The 16,281-nt window shown below is 44.4% G+C and overlaps 1 protein-coding gene across 3 annotated transcripts; it reads left to right on the top strand.

Annotated features, from left to right (window-relative positions):
- Nucleotides 1-2,458: 2,458 nt before the first annotated feature.
- On the top strand, nucleotides 2,459-6,176 carry LOC136941077 (putative nuclease HARBI1). Of its 3 annotated transcripts, XM_067233474.1 has the most exons (13): nucleotides 2,459-2,838; nucleotides 3,120-3,190; nucleotides 3,278-3,454; nucleotides 3,545-3,606; nucleotides 3,689-3,775; nucleotides 3,863-3,904; nucleotides 3,973-4,146; nucleotides 4,226-4,248; nucleotides 4,595-4,639; nucleotides 4,745-4,914; nucleotides 4,984-5,099; nucleotides 5,196-5,307; nucleotides 5,402-6,176. In XM_067233474.1, the coding sequence occupies exons 1-13, from the start codon at nucleotides 2,681-2,683 to the stop codon at nucleotides 5,770-5,772; spliced, it is 1,608 nt and encodes a 535-aa protein (XP_067089575.1). In that variant the 5' UTR covers nucleotides 2,459-2,680; the 3' UTR covers nucleotides 5,773-6,176. The 3 variants fall into 3 exon arrangements, with proteins under 3 accessions (XP_067089575.1, XP_067089574.1, XP_067089573.1); XM_067233473.1 differs by having other exon boundaries at nucleotides 4,595-4,914; nucleotides 5,008-5,099; XM_067233472.1 differs by having other exon boundaries at nucleotides 4,595-4,914.
- The last annotated feature ends 10,105 nt before the right edge of the window (nucleotides 6,177-16,281 follow it).

The following is a 16,281-nucleotide window of genomic DNA, read 5'->3' as shown; positions in this document are numbered from 1 at the left end:
CTGTGCAACAGCACATATATGCACGTTGTATCCATGCGTCGTTGCTAACGTAACAATGTTGTCACCGGCAGTATTTCAGATGGAATCGCGATTCAAACAGTACCATCTGCTAACTGAAAATATGCCCCCAAAAACGTAAATAAGCTTTACATCTATTTAGGGAGAAATGGCTAATTCAAAAGAAGTTTGCTACGAGCAAGCTAGTTGCTGTGGCTAACCAAACTTTACTGAGTGAGGGGATTGTTTGAAAGCACCGGAATTGAGAATGTTTCTTTTGACATAAAGTTTAGGCTGTGGCATTGAAGCCAGCGACGCACAACGCAAGCTTGAGTTTAAATACATTCTTTAATGTGACATTACTTACTGCACATGCAAGTCTTGATTTGCTTAAAGATCCTGTAAAGTGGAATTGAAAACGAGTTTGAAGTTCACCCCACCACAAAAGAATGTGTTATTAACTACCCATCCAAATTCGAATGAAAAAAAACACCCACAAATATGTTAAATTAGGCTTTGAAATCGTGAGAAAATCAGCACTCTTCTCTGCTTGAGACTGGGGGGGCATGTCGCCTGAAAGAGCTGAAGCTCCGCCCCTCGCTGCCTACCTACGACCCAGATAATGGACGCTACGTCAAGCCAAACAAAACAGTATATAATTAGAATTTGTTCAATGAGTGAAACATACAGATGCATATAAATGAAATGTTCCCCTGAGCTGTAACACAGAAGTAAAAATGGACACCAGAGACAACAGACAGTGAGCTCTCCAACTACTTCTAAGCACATTAGCTACCATTTCACCAAAAGACCATCATTCTTCACCGAGTAACCTAATATCAAGTTCAGTCAAGACACTCACGAGATTGATTTCACCATTTATTCATACACATGACAAATGGTTTAACATTGGCGGAATGGATGGACATGGGGAAGCGCTCCCTGCCTTCACTGCAGCATGCATGACATGAGGCAGGGAGCAACAAGTTAAATCCCCCACGGGGAGAACAGACGGACCACATGGGGGAGAAGGGGATGGTGGTGGGTGGCAGCAGCGCAGAACACAAGGGTAATCGAGGACGCGTGTGCGTGCATGTGTGCGACTTTATAGCGCCGCCTATAAAGCTAAGCCTATGGGCTGATAACACGGCGATGGGTGATATGGCGCGCACTGCCCGAGTTCCATGCCTGAACTAGCTCCGCCCATTTCAGTCAAGACACTCACGTGATTTCACCATGTATTCATACACGACTGTAAGGATGAGATCTCTCAGCAGGCCGGCCGGAAAGAGTCACGACAATTATAAAAAGGGTTGACTCGGTTTTATTAGCTCGACGTCGGATCATGCCACCAATCCACAACAGAGTGGCTAGCATGAGTGAAGACTCTCTCTTACAAGAGTGCTTAAATACAGTATCTGGACATGTTCAAACATAGAATGCACAGAATCGCTTCCTTAACGGGTCTTCAGTGGTCAGTACACTGATACACTAGAACGTTCAACAGGTGAAGTGGTCGTTAATCACATAAGCCTTATTTGTACATGATTTTCCTCACTGTCCCCCCACTGTCTGGACTGCATGCTATATTCTGCTCAGAGGGAGCCTTGCTGTATGACCTCTTGACCTTACAGAGACACACGCTGTACATGTACCCAGAAACTCTGCCTTACAGTTCTTTCCTCTTTCTATATTTGTAAATCAATTTTAAGTGATTTGCATCCTGCGAAACCTCTCTACAAATGTCTAACAAGCCAGCACCCTTTAAATCACTATGGAATCAAATTAAATTCCCATCACAATTATCAATGATGCATGAGTTATCAGCCATCTGTAACCTATACTCGCATAACCAAAATCCCACTCCACACTTGACAAAGAGCGAGTAAAAGATCATGCGGCTAATCTACTCTACACTTCACACTTAGACAATCCCTTGGTCAAAACTCCTTTCCGGTTAAGGATCAAATCACCAAATGTCATCTTGTGTGACAAAACTAATTCACAACACTCACATGCTAAATATTATTCCTTATTACATCCCTACGACTAGGAAGGCTGTAAACTTTTTCTCATGGTCTCATGGTCCTTCTCTGGATTGGTATTACTGCCAATGTCTTCACTTCTATACATCATGAAACAAAGAGAGAAGAACAACACCATATCCACACTTATGATAATGAAATATTAATATGGAGGCGAGAAATATTACCCATCCTTTGATGTGCCGTTCACTGTATCCTATACGTCCTATACTGCATTCGCTATAGGAGGTGCTTTTCGAAGTCGAGATGCATGAATCCATTGGGGTTGACCTGTAACCTTAACAGCTGTTCTGGTTGCCAAAGGAACCTGAATCGGAGGTCAAAATCTTGGCTGGTCCTGCTGAGCCAATGTTTTTAAACTGCGTACCAAAACATAATCACCCGGCTGAAAATTATGAATACTCTGACCACCTGGGGCCTGTTGCACAAAAGTAGAATTAAGACATCCGGGATAAATGACTCAGCTGAGCTCAATGAAGCCAAAACATGTGCGTCCAGGCTTAATTGGTTGCACAAAGACCAAGCCAGGATGAGCAGACACGGATTCATTAAGCCAGGTGAAACCAATCCTGGATAGGTGCGCGCTCACGGCTCACTCAAATAGACCCCGCCACAGATCACAGATTAACTGATTTACCATGGCAACTAGAGCCGCGTACTTTTCCCCGTCGGAAGCACAAATCCTCATGGAGGCATACGAGGAGGTAAAAGATATAATTAAGAAGAAAGGCAACACCGCCACAGTGATAAAGCAAAGAGAAAAAGCGTGGCAAAGTATTGCAGACCGCCTGAATGCGTAAGTAGTGCACAATTACATACTCACCGCTCCGCTGAAACATCACAATTACAATTCAAATATTTAATTCACATCTCCAAAAATGCAGTTGTACTGTAATTATGAAACGGTTAAATTTTTTATTGAAATGCACTGCAGATATGAGTGAAATTGTGTAAAGTAACTCCATCACACTGTATAAAGCTATGATAAATTTTTTGATATTTTTACTGAAAACAAGACAAAAATACCAAGTAATTTTTTGCAGTGTGACTCCATTAAATATGTGTGTGTGTGTGTAGATTAAACATGAACGGGCCAAAACGGACATGGCAGCAGGTCAAAATCAAATACAAGAACATTCTGCAGAATGGTATGGTCCCTGACTAATATTTAACAAAGCACAAGCATATATTGTACCCAGAAGGTGCCTGCTCACACATTGTCTGTACTGTTTTAGCAGTGAAAAAGAATACCCACAGACAAGGCACGGGTGGTGGGTCACCAAAGGCTGACCTTACCCCAGCAGAGGACATGGCCTTGGAGCTAAATAAAGGCAGGCCCGTCTTAGAGGGGATCCCTGGGGGGAAAGAGACGAGCATAGGTTCCTCCCAAGATGCCACCCGCTTCATTCAAGGTATGTCCTTCCATCTCTACATGGGATACAACCACATTCATATTGAATCAATTTGGACTGTCTGACTTTGGTTTACCTATTGCCTTGCAGTGTCTGGCAGCACTGTGTTCCTGTTAGAGCCACCAGCACAAGCACCAGACGATGCTGATCCAGTGAGTACTCCATCAAAGGCATACTGTAGGCCTGGCATGTCTTGTCTACTAGCTTCAATATGAATCCGATTAAATGTGATAGGGTGAAGGCCCCAGTGCAGCAGCAACAGCACATGATGGAGACGATGATGAGGAGGAGACCATCTCTCTGGATTCCAGAAGGCATGAGGTATCATGTTAAGACTGTGAAAGTACTATTTACTCTACAATGGTGAGGAGTCCTCATCAAAATCAAAAAATCTAATTTCTTTTACAGGACCCAGATGCTATACAGTGGGAAAACCAGCCTGGCAACATAGTGCGTATTAATAAAAGGACACCACATCCTGCCAAATTCCAGCTGCGCTAATTGTATTGTGTTCACAGAGCTCACAAGCTATCAGAAAGTTGTATGGCAACCACCTCCGGCGCCAAATAGAACTGGCAGACATAGACATTCAGTACAAGAAGAAAAAGATGGAAAATCTTGCACTGGAGTCCGAAATAAAAAAGAGGACAATTAGGAAACTGGACCTTGAAATAAAAAAACTTGAGAGGGAGGTGAGATATGCCTTCAATGTACACTGTATGCTAACTGTAACACAAATGTATTAATCATTATTTTTCTTTCCTCCCCCAGCTCCAAGAAGATGACACAGCTGAAAATAAAAATTAGGTATATTCTCGTAAAGTCAAGTGAGCCATGACATATGAGCTCTTATTGTGAGCACACAGGACGGTGGCATCTTTCTAAGGTTTTTTTTATTTTCCCAGCAATCAGTACAACCAAGTCATCGTTATAAGGCATCGCCCTCTTTTGCCCACCCCCCCAGCACCAGGTGTGGCCACTAGCCTATATGAAGGCCCAAAATTGTGTGTTCCTTTCTGCTCTGACAATGGCATGCCCATTCGTGCGAGATGTGGTGGATGAAGAAGCACTTGTGCTGAGGAGAGCCTTCAGGCGAGAAAGGGTCTTCAGGGACCGGTTGGACCCACTGGCCTTCCCTGATGACCATCTATATGAAAGATACAGGTTTTCTGCAGATGGCATCAGGTATCTATGCAGACTACTGGGTCCCAGGATTAAGCACCGCACTGCACGGAGCCATGCACTGAGTGTGGAGCAAATGGTTTGTGTGGCCTTGCGCTTTTTTGCTAGTGGAGCCTTCCTGTACTCAGTGGGGGATGCAGAACAGCTGAACAAGGCCACAATTTGCCGCACAATAAGGAGTGTGTGTCTGGCTATCAAAGCATTAGCAGATGTCTTCATCTCCTTCCCTGGCCACAGAAGACTCTGTGACATCAAAGAGGAGTTCTATAGGATTGCAGGTAAGAGGATCTACAAATTACAGGACAACTGTTAACACATAGTAGGATACTCATTACTTTGTGTGACAGGTTTCCCCAATGTCATTGGTGCAGTGGACTGCACACACATAAGGATAAAAGCCCCCTCAGGTGCCCATGAGGCCGATTTTGTGAATAGGAAATCCTTTCACAGCATTAATGTTCAGGTGAACATAACTTTTTGATATTGTCCATTGACGAACACTCTGCATTGCCAGTGATGTGCATTGATTGGTGTAATATTCCTCATCTTATGATTTCAGATGGTCTGCAATGCTGACTGTGTGATCAGCAATGTTGTGGCAAAATGGCCTGGCTCAGTCCATGACTCCAGAATCTTTCGGGCCTCTGAAATCTATCAGTGCCTATCACAAGGTAAGCCACACAACCCCTATTTATAACCATCATGGCTGTGTCAGGAATATCACTGTGTTTATGAGGTAGTAATGATGAGATTTTGTGTTGACAGGTGAATTCTCTGGTGTGTTGCTGGGAGACAGGGGGTATGGCTGCCAGCCTTTTCTCCTGACACCTTTCACAGACCCCCAGGAAGCACAGCAGGCCTACAACCATGCCCATGCCAGGACCAGGGCCAGAGTTGAAATGACCTTTGGCCTCCTGAAGGCACGCTTTCACTGCCTTCACAAATTAAGGGTCAGCCCTGTTAGGGCATGTGATATTACTGTGGCTTGTGCTGTCCTCCACAATGTGGCCTGCCTGAGGAAGGAGAGGGCCCCCAGAGTGCCACCAGCCATGGACTGGGACAATCCGGCAATCTTCCCTGATGACGACAGTGGTCGGCTGCTGAGGGACCAATATGTGTTGAATTATTTTAGTTAGTATGTGTGCTTTCAATTTTGGTTAAATATGTCCTGCGGTGGCAGAGGAATTTGGGTTTTTTTGGGTTCGTTTTTTTACGAATTTGGCCTCTTATGATGTTTGTGCGGTATACTGTGTGTAATACAAGGCTGCAGGGAGGCTACTGCATCCATTCATTTGTCTGTTCAGTTGATGTGTATGGATTTGTCCTGCATTTATTTTAGTGTGCAGACATGCAGGGTGTGTTATATACAGACCTTTGAATGTGTATGTATCATTTTGTATAATATGCTTGGATTCTGTGCTTTCCATCTTGTAGAGTCACTGTGACTTCAGTTTCGAAAGGAGCTGATGGTTTACCTGCTTTGTTTTGTCCTTATTCAATAAAGGAACATAATGTTACACATTGTGTTTTTATATTCATATGGAATGTGTATTTGTTTATATGACAGAGTACTAGGGCCACACTGAAGAAAAAGGATAAAGTCATAAATTTATGAGGCTGGTTCTTTCTGCAGAAAAGCTACATATTGTTTTTACAGTTTTGATACTTATGACAATGTGATACTTAATATTCTGGCACATCAGCATGTCTTTGTTTATGAAACCATACTGAAGTACAATTTCACGAAATGCCCCACATCTGTCATTTTAACAACTGTCCTCCTTTAAAACAACTGGTTACAATATTATGACTTGTGTTTTTTTCCCCTCTGTGGCCCTAATATTCTATCATTTTATATATAGCCTTATAGTCTATGGGAAACTGTAAATTATCTAATGATAGCAACATCATCTAAAAATCATTTTTTATCCAAAATCATTGAAATTAATGATCACAAACGTTTAAATAATGACAGTGGGTCTAGTTATATGTGATAACAATGTATAGTGAGCAGTGAAATAACTATTGGTTTCCATTTGTGGTGACTGCTGACTGACATTAGGGATGAGATTAAATAGATCCTGGAATTTAGCCTGGTCTGGAGCAGGCTAGCTCCACAGAATAAATCTCCATGGTAATTTATACCATAACATATCCTCCTGCCCCCTATCCATCTTTAGTGCAACCGGATTACGGATCAATTGAGCCAGGATCACCAAGATATCCTGGCTTAATCCCTTATCCTAGTTTTGTGCAACAGGCCCCTGGAGTAGGAAGAGAATCTGTTACTTGTTGATTAATGTCAGACACAAAAGACCCCAACTGTTTCACATACTGTTGTTGAGTTTCCTGCAACAAAGTTAATATAATTTGCTGGTGTCTTGTCCATCAGCACTCCTAGAGGAAAAGGTCTAGCCATCAAAACTTCATGAGGAGCAAATCCTGTGCCTGAATTTGCCATCGCTCTGATTGATAGAATCACCTGTAGAAGGGCGTATATCCAAGTTGTCTGTTTTGTGTGATGTATTTTCACCAGTTTATTTTTCTTAATGGTCCTATTTGTCCTTTCCACTTGTGCTGAGCTTTGAGGATTATAAGGAATGTGAAATGTCCAATTAATCCCTAATGCTGCTGCTAATTGTTTGGTTACTCTAGAAGTAAAAGGAGTTCCATTGTCAGAGTGTATGCATTTGGTATTCCAAACCGAGGAATAACATGTTCCATTAAACACTTAACTACTGTTTGAGCGTTTTCCTTTCTTGTCGCAAAGGCTTCTGGCCATTTTGAAAATCGATCCACTATGGAATATCCTGAAAGAATAGTTTTATCATTTGGTCGCATTGCTGAACCGTCACAAAATAGGACAAAATCACTATATTCCAAAGCTGTTTGTTACAAATCCGTCCTTACACTGGATGTAGAATCAATAATATTCATGCAATCATGAGAATCGACATCGTCTGAGTCAGTTTCTATAAATCTTTAAGTGCACAGCTGGATTAGTGTGTGTGGCCGTGGAAATAGTCAAATTTTGAGTTCCTGTCAAAATGTGTTCGTAATTACTACGTCTCTGGCTTGTCATGTGTTGCGTCGTAATATGTACTAAGATAATGTTCACAGTATGTGAAGTGTGTAATAGCATTGGATGTACAATAACTATTGTTTGTGCCTTTTCCACCATTAAAGCAGCAGATGCAACAGCTCTTAAACAGGGAACCATGCCCTTGACGATTAGTGGCAACATTACCGTAATAGGCTACTGGCCTAACTCCATTTCCATGTTCCTGTCCCAGAACTGCGGATACTATTTCACCATTGTCTGCAACGTACAGATGAAAAGTTAGTTTGTAGTCAGGTAATCCCAGTGCAGGAGCAGTACACAAGAGATATTTGATATGACGGAAGGCATGTTTCATTTCCTCATTCCATTGAATGACTTCAGGAGAGTCTTTGAGTGTGGCCTTACGCAATTCTGCGTAGTGAATCGTGTATTCAGAAATCCCATTTCTGCAATAGTTCACCAGTCCTAGGAAAGACAACATCTCAGTTTTGTTCCTTGGTCGTACAATGTCCTTAATGCTGTTCACTCTTTCCTGTGACAAAAATCGACAGCCATATCCCCGATAGTTCATTGATTCTTGACAGAATTGGAGTTTAGCAAGTGAGGCCCAGTGTCCACCTGTTGCCAATGTTTGCGCAGGGCTCTCGATTCTGAGACACATTCTGTCTCATTTCTTGCCGCCACCAGAATATAGTCTACATTTTGCAATAAGGTCGAGTTACATGGGAGTGATAATTGTGCCAGATGCCTATTAACTATTGCACTATAGACAGCTGCTGAATCAATATAGCTCTTTGGAGGGCGTGTCCAAATATACTATTGTTGTAATATACTGTCAATAACAGGGTTCATCCCCTCTTCTTTATCTTTGAATAAAGGATAATGTGTAATAATTATATTTTAACATTACCATACCGAATCCGTGGTTCAACGTCAGTCTGTATTGTTCAATAAAGAAATGCCTAGGTTCCAATCCATACGTCCAGATGATACAACTATTAAGATTCCTCCTACTCTTGAAACGTCTTGTAAGACCTCAGGATCTATGAGCTTCTCTGAAAAAGGAAAATCAACTTATTTCAAGTAAACAATCCTAGCAGCTGCAGCGACAGTACAAGAGGCCAATTTCTTAATATCACTAATGGTAGACAAAGTTTTCACAAATTCCACATCCCCTAAAATAGACTTAGCTCTGTGGTATGCCTTTACACTACTGGAAAAAAACTGAGGTATGTGGATCTCTATCCCATCATGAAAACATAAGATGGTTACATTCAATTTACTTACCAAGCCCAATAATGCCATCGGAGAAGTTGCGCTACCAATAAAATAATGTTGTAATGTGTAATCATCAAAATCTATTTCCTGTTTACCTCAAACAGGAAATATGGTGGTTTCTACATCAACTATAAAGGGAATAATTTTTCCTGCAATACTCAAACTTAATTGCGGTATTTCATATGGTATATCTGAAACTTGAAATTGTGGAACATTAATGATACATTTAACATTGTCCAAGTCCATGGCAGTATACAGTGTCACTTCTCCCACATCAAGTCGACAAGTGTGTCAGTCTGGTGTGTGGCCTGTGGTGCCATGTTTGGTCTTGGAGGGGTCGTGTGAGGAGGGGCGAGTCTCTCCTTGAGCATATCTCCCTTCTCTCATCTTTCCTCCTAAAGGGACACCTTCGGAACGAATGACTTGCGAATAAAATTTATAGTTGGAACTTGTTTTAAATATAGATCCATTTTTAGTGACTCTGACATGGTATTTTTCTCCTTGCATGGTCTCTGTCCTGAATTTAATTACCATAGGCACATTCGGTTTACTAGATTGGCTCCCCATTTTTTCATGCATGTTTAGTAAAAGAAAAACGTTAGTAACTAATATCCTAAGTCAAACCTTTCATTTCTTTACGTTCATTTGTGTATTTATCTTTAATCTGTAATTATTTTTCAAAAGGAAATCTTTATATTCATAAATTTAGAGCTTTAATGACTAATTCATATGACACAATTCGTTTTCAGATCTTGGGAAACATTGCTCGAGTCTTACACTTCAACTTAACGTGTTTTTCAACGTTTTACTAATCACGTGCGTATCTACAACCATTAACCTAAGTTTTTATATCGTTCCAACCAGCAACGAGACTTGTTAACGGACTTTACAGTACCGGGAATCCTGCCCTTAAATTACTGACCTTCTAACCAAGTTTTGTTAGAGGATTTTACGGTCCATACGTCTTACCATGACACATAATTTCATATAACCTACGCAGATACAAAACTTTAGTAACCAATTTAGAAGCCAAGCGGACTAGCCCTTGCTCACGGTCTCTTTCCCGTATCTGTTCCGTAGTCCATCGTTCCCCAAGCAACTGATAGGCCTTGTCGTAATTTGTATAACATGAACAGTCATTAAATGTCGTAATGCACAGCTCTGCCAATTCATTTTTAAAGGTGTTAGATTACACCTAAGTCGTGTCCATTTCCTTAATGCCTGCACAGAAATCATCCACTCCCCCTTTAAAAACTACCCAGATTCGTTATCCCAGCAGCCAGTCCCCTCCAGGTAAGCAGAGGTCAACATTACCATTTGATAATTACAATCAAAGTCTGCTCACCTGAGCTCTGGCAGAAGAATTTACTGTTCGTGACGCCAATTGTAAGGATGAGATCTCTCAGCAGGCCGGCCGGAAAGAGTCACGACAATTATAAAAACGGTTGACTCGGTTTTATTAGCTCGACGTCGGATCATGCCACCAATCCACAACAGAGTGGCTAGCATGAGTGAAGACTCTCTTACAAGAGTGCTTAAATACAGTATCTGGACATGTTCAAACATAGAATGCACAGAATCGCTTCCTTAACGGGTCTTCAGTGGTCAGTACACTGATACACTAGAACGTTCAACAGGTGAAGTGGTCGTTAATCACATAAGCCTTGACAACATGATTTTCCTCACTGTCTCCCCACTGTCTGGACTGCATGCTATATTCTGCTCAGAGGGAGCCTTGCTGTATGACCTCTTGACCTTACAGAGACACACGCTGTACATGTACCCAGAAACTCTGCCTTACACATGACAAATGGTTTAACATTGGGAGTCAGGTGGCTGAGCGGTTAGGGAGTCGGGCTAGTAATCTGAAGGTTACCGGTTTGATTCCCTGCTCTGCCAAATGACGTTGTGTCCTTGGACAAGGTACTTCACCCTACTTGCCTCGGGGAGATTGTCCCTGTACTTACTGTAAGTCGCTCTGGATAAGAGTGTCTGCTAAATGACTAAATGTAAATGACTAAATGTAACATTGGCGGAATGGATGTACATGGGGAAGCGCTCCCTGCCTTCACTGCAGCATGCATGACATGAGGCAGGGAGCAACAAGTTAAATCCCCAAAACACAGACACTCCGCCAGTCTATACTATGTGTAGAGCGGAGCGTCGCTCCTCCTGAGCCTCAGGAGGACCACATGACATCCCACTGTTACTAGCAACAAAACTATGTGTGAGACAAATCAGCAGTGCATCCGCTGTTCCCAGGGCATCTAGACGGACGTCCCCATGTAGATACTGGATTCTGATGGCGACGTAGCGCATCAGAGGACGCCTGCGGATCACCACGGCTGCATGGAGATCCGAAGAGACATACTACCATTGGAATGTATGAAGCCACCCAACCACAGGATACATGCGGACCACATTGGTCACCGGAGGTCTCAGACCCGCTCAGCTTGAGCGCCTGCTCGGCTTGAGCGCCCTGCTCAGCTTGAGCGCCCTGCTCAGTTTGAGCGCCCTGCTCAGCTTGAGCGTCCTGCTCAGCCCGAGCGCCCTGCTCAGCCCGAGCGCCTTGCTCGGCTTCTTCTTGAGCTCCTGCTCGGCTTCTTCTTGAGCTCCTGCTCGGCTTCTTCTTGAGCGCCTGCTCGGCTGCTTCTTGGGCGCCTACTCGGCTTCTGCTTGGGCGCCTGCTCGGCTTCTGCTCGGGCGCCTGCTCTGCTTGGGCGTCTGCTCGGCTTGGGCTCCTGCTCGAGCGCCTGCTCGGTTTCCTGAGCGCCTGCTCAGCTTGGAGGCCTGCTTAGCTTGAGCACCTTCTTGAGCGCATGCTCGGTTTCCGGAGCGCCTCCTCAGCTTCCTGAACTCCTGCTCAGCTTCCTGAGCGCCTGCTCAGCATCCGGAGCGCCTGCTCAGCATCCGGAACGCCTGCTCAGCTTCCTGAGCGCCTGCTCAGCTTCTTGAGCGCCTGCTCAGCTTGGAGGCCTGCTCAGCTTGAGTGCCTTCTCGAGCGCCTGCTCGGTTTCCTGAGCGCCTGCTCAGCTTGGAGGCCTGCTCAGCTTGAGCGCCTTCTCGAGCGCATGCTCGGTTTCCTGAGCGCCTGCTCCGCTTCCTGAGCACAGGCTCAGCTTCCTGAGCGCCTTCTTGAGCGCATGCTCGGTTTCCTGAGCGCCTACTCAGCTTCCTGAACGCCTGCTCAGCTTCCTGAGCGCCTGCTCAGCATCCGGAGCGCCTGCTCAGCATCCGGAACGCCTGCTCAGCTTCCTGAGCGCCTGCTCAGCTTCCTGAGCGCCTGCTCAGCTTGGAGGCCTGCTCAGCTTCGCTGCTCAGCTTCGCTGCTTGGCCACCAATTAAAAGATGAGGTTCCTTTCAAGCAACGAGCACGGCCCATCCATCCTAATGATTATGCAGCTGTGAGGAAACACTTGCAATCACTGCTGGAGGCTGGTCTGATACGGGAGTCGGAGTCCCCTTACTCCTCACCCATCGTTGTTGTAAGGAAAAAGAATGGTGATGTCCACCTTTGTGTCGATTACCGTAAGCTTATCCTGCAAACCATAAAGGACGCTTATGCCTTACGCCTGGGACACACTGTCTGCGATCGGCTGCGATCTGCTGCGACGCGCCTGGAAGCGCCTCCTTTTTTCTTTCGGCGCCCATGTTATCAAATGGGACCGACCACACTGGCTGCGAAGCGCCGCGATTGCCTGCGATCGCCTGCAATCGCCTGCGATCTGCAGCGATCGTTTCGGCAGCTGGTCTAATTTTTTCGCGAGACACTTGCGAAATCGGCTGCAGGATGATGAAGTACACCATATTAGTTGATATATTTGAATAAAAAAACATGTTATTAAGATTTCACTCCATTAATTGTAGACTACGGTGAACATTTGTAAAGTTGTAGACTTTATAATTACACAATGTTGGTAACGAACGTCCTTTACATGTGTTTACCCTGATTAAAACGAATGAAAATAAACGGATTGATCCGTTGAGCTAGCATGCCCGTAGTTGTTTTGTTTGTTTGAGAGAAACGTGTTGTCACTCGTTGCACACAACACACACGCAGACATAGCCTACCGAGAGAGAACCCCCAAGTCGATTTCTAAAATCAGCATCAAATGAATTCTCGAAGTTGAAAAGCACAGGGAGTTGTTGTATGTCAGCAACAATTTTACAAGGACAAAGTAGATAAGGATCAATGCTGGGATATAGCCAATGCCATGTTTATGTACCATGTCAGCGTAAAGGAAAGCTCAGAGTAGCTGAAAGGCTTGGTGACCGGCGCGGAGAAATGCGCGTCTGGTGTGAACAGCTTTTGCTCAGTCGTAGCCGATCGTAGCCGATCGTGGCGCTGCACGGCGCGTCCGGGCGCTTCGCAGCCAGTGTGTCCCAGGCGTTACCAAACCTGGAAGAAGAATTCTCGGCCCTTACCGGGTCAAAATGGTTTTCGGTGATGGACCTCAAGTCAGGTTATTACCAAATCGAATTGGATGAGTGTGACAAAGCCAAGACTGCTTTTGTGTGCCCCTTGGGTTTTTGGGAGTTTTACCGGATGCCACAGGGAATAACCAACTCGCCTAGCACCTTTCAATGGTTATTGGAGAAATGTATGGGTGACATTAACTTGAAGGAGGTGCTAGTGTTCATTGATGACCTAATCGTGTTCTCAGACTCCCTGGAGGAACACGAAGCCAGACTTTTGCATGTTCTTGAATGGCTAAGAGAAAATGGTCTCAAACTCTCTCCTGAGAAATGCAACTTCTTTCAAACCTCTGTGCATTATCTCGGACATGTCGTCTCAAGCATGAAGGCACCATGAAGAGAGGGGCGGCATTTTCCGCATTTTATGTGTTTGGCGGCCTCTGCTGGCATGAAAAAGGTATTGCGATTGCGTTCGTGCCATTCGTTCCGTGTACTTGGTAGGGGCAGCAGGCGGGGGAGGGGGGCGGCAGTAGTAAACTTCGTCCCAGGGGGGTGTAAGGGGAAAAACTTGTGTGGAGAATTGTCGTCCTTTCGTGAAGGACTATTCCAAAATAGTTAAACCACAAAAAAATCTCACTTCTGGATACCCACCTCTGAAAAAAGGTCAGAAGATGATAACGTGTAAAGGGCTGTATTTCAACCCAAAAGAGCCGTTTTCAGAAAGATGGACACCTGCTTGTCAGGAAGCTTTTGAGTGTATAATAGAAAGGCTGACCTCCCCTCCAATTCTGTGGTTTGTAAATCCAAAGCTACCATATACTTTGCACACAGATGCTAGCACTACTGGTTTAGGAGCTGCTTTATACCAGGAGCAGGATGGACAAACAAGGGTCATTGCCTATGCCAGTAGGGGCCTTTCAAGTAGCGAGGCGATGTATCCAGCACACAAGCTGGAGCTCCTAGCTTTAAAATGGTAAATCCTAAAGAAGTTCCAAGATTATCTCTATGGTAATACCTTCACTGTCGTAACGGATAACAATCCATTAACCTACATACTCACCTCAGCTAAACTAGATGCCGCCAGTCATCGTTGGCTTGCAGCCCTTTCCACATTAAATTTCAACATCAAGTATAGGGCTGGAAAGAGCAATCGGGATGCCGACGGCCTCTCTAGGCGACCCCATGGTATGTTGGTTGATGATGACGCAGAACTGGAAGAGAAAGAAAGGATAAAACAGTTCACATCACATCATCTAGCATCATCAGCTGACCATCTAAACTTACCTGCAGATGTGGTTACAGCTGTATGTGACCGACACCTTCTAAGAGAACCTGACAACTACTTACCTTCCTTTACGTTGGTTGAATCCCTGGCTTTCCATGCCGAGGCTGTACCAGACATCTATGGTGAAGAAGACTTAATAGGACATGAAACTGTACCCACCTTGAGTGAAGTGGAACTCAGAGAACGACAGGAAGCTGACCCCATCATCAAGAATGTCATTAACTGGTTAAAATCTGGAGAAACAGTACCCATTGACATCAGTCCTGACTCCCCTGACCTCAAACTGGTGCTTAAAGAATGGAAACGTCTTGAAATACGAGATGGTCTTCTGTACAGGAATCGTCAGTGTGAAGAGAAAACATCCTATCAGCTCGTACTTCCAGAGTCACTTATGGCAATTGCACTCACTTGTCTTCATGATGACATGCGGCATATAGGGATAGAGCGTACAATTGAATTAGTAAGGTCGAGATTCTATTGGCCACGGATGGCTGCCAACATCGAGTACAAGATCAAAACATGTGGCCGATGTGTCAGAAGAAAGACTGCCTGAAAAAGCAGCAACTCTTGTCTCAGTATTCAGACATCTAGGCCAATGCAATTGGTTTGTATGGACTTCTTATCCCTTGAGCCTGACACCCACAACACTAAAGACATCCTGGTCATCACAGATCACTTTACAAAATACGCAGTAGCCATACCTACCAAAGACCAAAAGGATACTACTGTTGCAAAGTGCCTGTGGGAGCAATTTCTGGTGCATTATGGGTTTCCCGAACGCTTACATAGTGATCAGGGAAGGAACTTTGAGTCTCGTACTATTAAAGAGCTCTGTGCCATAGCTGGTATCAAGAAAGGGTGAACAAGTCCCTATCACCCGCGAGGAAATCCGGTTGAAAGTTTCAACCGAACCCTTCTTGGTATGTTGGGTACCTTAAAGGATAAAGGTTCACTGGCGGGACTTTGTAAAACCACTCACACATGCCTACAACTGTACCAGAAATGAGGTTACAGGGTTTAGCCCATATGAGCTGATGAGCTGAGCCTGTGGATATTGCATTCAGTTTACCTGTCAGAGAGGGGAAACCAGCATCTCACTCACAATATGTGCGGAATCTCAAGTCTCGGCTAGAGGAGAGTTATCAAACAGCCACTGAAAACTCACAGAAGGTTGCTGGCAGAAACAAACTCTGTTTTGATAAGAGGGTCCGAGAATCTACCCTGGAAGTGGGGGACAGAGTCCTGGTGAGGAACGTCTGGCTGCGGAACAAGCACAAACTTGCAGACAAGTAGGAAACTGCTGTGTACTGTGTCCTAAAACAGATGGGAGACTTACCTGTTTACATGGTTCAGCCAGTAAATCAAGATGGTCCAATTCGCACTCTGCACAGGGATCTTCTGTTACCATAAGGGAAATTTTCTGAAGCTGAAGACGATGAACCAGATCAGCCAAGGACCATACATCGTCCCAGGACACGACAAAGTTCTCCTCAGCAGCAAGAGGAAGATTGTGAGTCTGAAGATGAATACATCGTCTTTCCTGTGAAATCCTCAGTTTTAACTGAGGAGAGGTTCACAAAGGTTTACAACATCCAAAAGAATCTG

The sequence above is a fragment of the Osmerus mordax genome, chromosome 3 (genome assembly GCF_038355195.1).
Source record: "Osmerus mordax isolate fOsmMor3 chromosome 3, fOsmMor3.pri, whole genome shotgun sequence".
Lineage (NCBI taxonomy): Eukaryota > Metazoa > Chordata > Actinopteri > Osmeriformes > Osmeridae > Osmerus > Osmerus mordax.
Note: the sequence above shows the minus strand (reverse complement) of the source record. Positions and strands in the feature narration are given on the sequence as shown.